We start from the raw sequence: 3,141 nt of genomic DNA on the forward strand, positions 1-3,141 counted from the left end.
GGGCATGTGCCAGCGAGCTGGCTGATGTTCTCACCACCATCTTCAACCTCTCCCTCAGCCAGAGCATCGTCCCCACCTGCTTTAAGACCACAACCATCATTCCCCTTCCCAAGAAGAGCCCGGTCACCTGCCTGAATGACTACAGGCCAGTGGCACTCACCCCAATTATTATGAAGTGTTTTGAGACAGTGGTGCTGGCCCGCATTCAGAGCAGTATACTGGGCACCCTGGCCCCCCTGCAGTATGCCTACCGGCCCAACAGGGCCACCTCAGATGCCATCGCGGCTGCACTCCACTATTCCCTTTCTCACCTGGAAAATGGAGACTCCTACATCAGGATACTCTTCATTGACTACAGCGCCACCTTCAACACAGTTGTCCCCCACAAACTCACCCACAAACTATCCACACTAGTTCTGCACCCCACCCTCTGTGACTGGCTCCTGGAATTTCTGACTGGCAGTCCCCAGTGATTTACTGTTTACATTCTGTTTGCACATGCATAATTGCACAATGACTGTTGACTGCTGCACATGCTGCTCCCATGCAGCATACATTCTCTATTATATTCTTGTATGTTTTTTCTACTATATTGCTGCATCTGCGCTGCTTAAAGTGCCTTAGATTTTGTGTTATTTATTTATCTACTTTATATTTCATTTTTATTTTGTGGCATTCATGTGGACGGCAAAGTAAGAATTTCATTGTACAGGGAAACACGTTTCCTAACTGTGCATATGACAAAATAAACACTTTGAACTTTGAACAACAAGGGCACTTTTTGACAGGATTGTAGTACCTCACAGTTTGTCAAATCAGAAATGTTGTAATGTGTTTTAATAAGCATTTTTTCCCATTGTTGCACAGAGTAAATTCAAGGGCACAAAAGTAATTGCAGTAATACATTATAAAAACAGCAGTGTTGGCTCTGTGTTCTGTCTATAACCTGCAGATAACCAAGTGAGATGAAACTGGCAACAGGTCAGCAGACAGCCTACTGTCCAATACAGTCTTTAATTTTTGGCAGGGACACATTTTATCTGTTTGGCTCTGTAGTTTTTCTTATTTGGTTTAAAATGAAATTAAATGAGATTAAATTGCTGACTTTAAGCAGTTTAACTGTATTCACACCCACAATGGACAAACAGTGGAGCAACCGCAGCCTCCTAACCCTAACCCTCTGCCAAGTTCAGGGCAGTGCAGGATGGTGGTTATTTTAAACATACAGATAATGCTGCCAGGGTGTTTATATGGCCCAGCAATGAGATGCTGACTGGCAAAGTCAGACACCTGTCCTCAGTCCAGCTGAGCAGGTGTGTCACTCACAGGCCTAAGGCAAAATTTTCCACACACCTAGACTTCAGACAGTCAATGAATGAAAAGATTTGAGTCCAAATATGATACTAAAATATACTAGAGTTTGTGCTAAACGGTCAAATGATCTTTGCCCCAGTAAAACCTTATGCTGCAATCCCTGTGCTGTTTATCTGTGAATCACTCCTTATTAAGCCTTTGATGATGCAATGTATGTTGGTTGATGTTGTTGAGCATTTTTTTCAGGGAGTTTTGCCTGTTTTTCAGGTCTGGCTTATACTGTACCACCACATACAGTCCCCTTTACCAACCGGTTCCTCTGTCCCAGCACTTAAGGCCAATGGAGGTGCATGTACTAAAGTTTAGTAAAACAGATTCACACTGATGTTAGCATGAAGTGATGTCAATTAATAAAACCTTTTCTGTCACCGCAGAATTTCAAAGGACCAGAGCAGAGAGTTCGAGAAACACCACAAATCAACATCGTGGATGGAGTCACTCATCTCTTTTCATTTTCATACTTTACTGTTGGTATGATGTTTTCATGTTGGTATGTAACATATATATCATATATAACATATCATGTTTCACAGAGAGTTGATGCAGTCCGAGCTGAGCCGTATGTAACCTGTAAGCCTGAACTAAGGGCAGAGAAAACCTTAAAATACAGACAAGTCGCTGGCACATATTTGCAGATCCCAGAGAAGGCAAGATTGGAGCAAAAATCACATGTAAAAACACAAAATTGAGAGGCTTATCTGAGGTGTAAAAGTAACAATCCCGTTTTTCATGTAACTGTATATATTTGGAAATTCTTTTACACATGTGTAGCCCGGGTAAAATGATTGCTGCACAGGACACAATAACTGCGGTCCTTGCAGCTTCAGTGTCCAGCAGGTCATGGTTTATTTGAACGTGGAAACAAAATACGGAGTAACAAGATAAAAAGGGGTAACAAAATATGGCAATGGGCTATGGACGTACACACAGACAAAACAAAATAATTTGTAAAAACCAAATAACCAAAAATCTGTAAAATACCACATTCACATACATACAGACACTTACATTCCGCCAAAAGCTCACCCGCTCCATGTCAGACACACTGCTGCCAGCACCATCAGCATCTCTAATGCATCATCTTGTTAGAATTCTTATAAATGACCTCTTTAAAGTTTTGACACAACAGAATCCAACAATATTTCAGCATATTTACTTACATAAGTGGTTAGCACCGTTGCCTCACAGTAAGAAGGTTCAGGCCCCACCCGGGACCTTTCTGTGTGGAGTTTGCATGTTCTCCCCGTGCTTGCGTGGGTTTTCTCCGGGTACTCCAGCTTCCTCCCACAGTCCAAAAACATGCAGCTTAGGTTGATTGGTGTCTCAAAATTGCCCATAGGAGTGTGTGTGTGTGGTTGTTCATCTATGTGTTAGCTCTGCGATGGATTGGCGACCTGTCCAGGGTGTACCCTGCGGTGAATTTCCCCCCCCCCCCCCCGACCCTGTTCTGGGACTAAGCGGTAGAAAATTAATGAATGAATGAATACTTACATAAGTCCAAAAAAAATCACGGCGCTCCACTCTCAAGCTAAGTCCAACATAAAAAAAAGAAGGGACCACAATGCATTTGGTCAAGTTCTGGCGGAATGTACACCTGTCAGTCTGTACTGCCATCTAGTGGCCAAGATACTAGGTAACATCAAGCTCCAATAGCCCACTGTAGGTTACTTTTACATATCACCAAAATTGAACTGTTACATTAATGTGAAAACCATAAACATTACATGACATTTGGAACGTTGAAAACATTTAGGGAATCTTTCACCA

The 3,141-nt window shown here is 42.4% G+C and overlaps 1 protein-coding gene across 2 annotated transcripts in view; it reads left to right on the forward strand.

Annotated features, from left to right (window-relative positions):
• Positions 1–2,534, forward strand: part of ldlrad2 (low density lipoprotein receptor class A domain containing 2) — a 40,854-nt gene extending 38,320 nt beyond the window's left edge. For both annotated transcript variants that reach the window (XM_020585948.1, XM_020585950.1), the window contains 2 exons: positions 1,582–1,660; positions 1,749–2,534. In XM_020585948.1, coding sequence (XP_020441604.1) covers positions 1,582–1,649 — 68 coding nt within the window. In that variant the 3' untranslated portion in view covers positions 1,650–1,660; positions 1,749–2,534. The remainder of the gene's footprint in view (positions 1–1,581; positions 1,661–1,748) is intronic.
• The last annotated feature ends 607 nt before the right edge of the window (positions 2,535–3,141 follow it).

This window comes from Monopterus albus, unplaced genomic scaffold (assembly GCF_001952655.1).
Source record: "Monopterus albus unplaced genomic scaffold, M_albus_1.0 scaffold388.1, whole genome shotgun sequence".
Classification (NCBI taxonomy): Eukaryota; Metazoa; Chordata; class Actinopteri; order Synbranchiformes; family Synbranchidae; genus Monopterus; species Monopterus albus.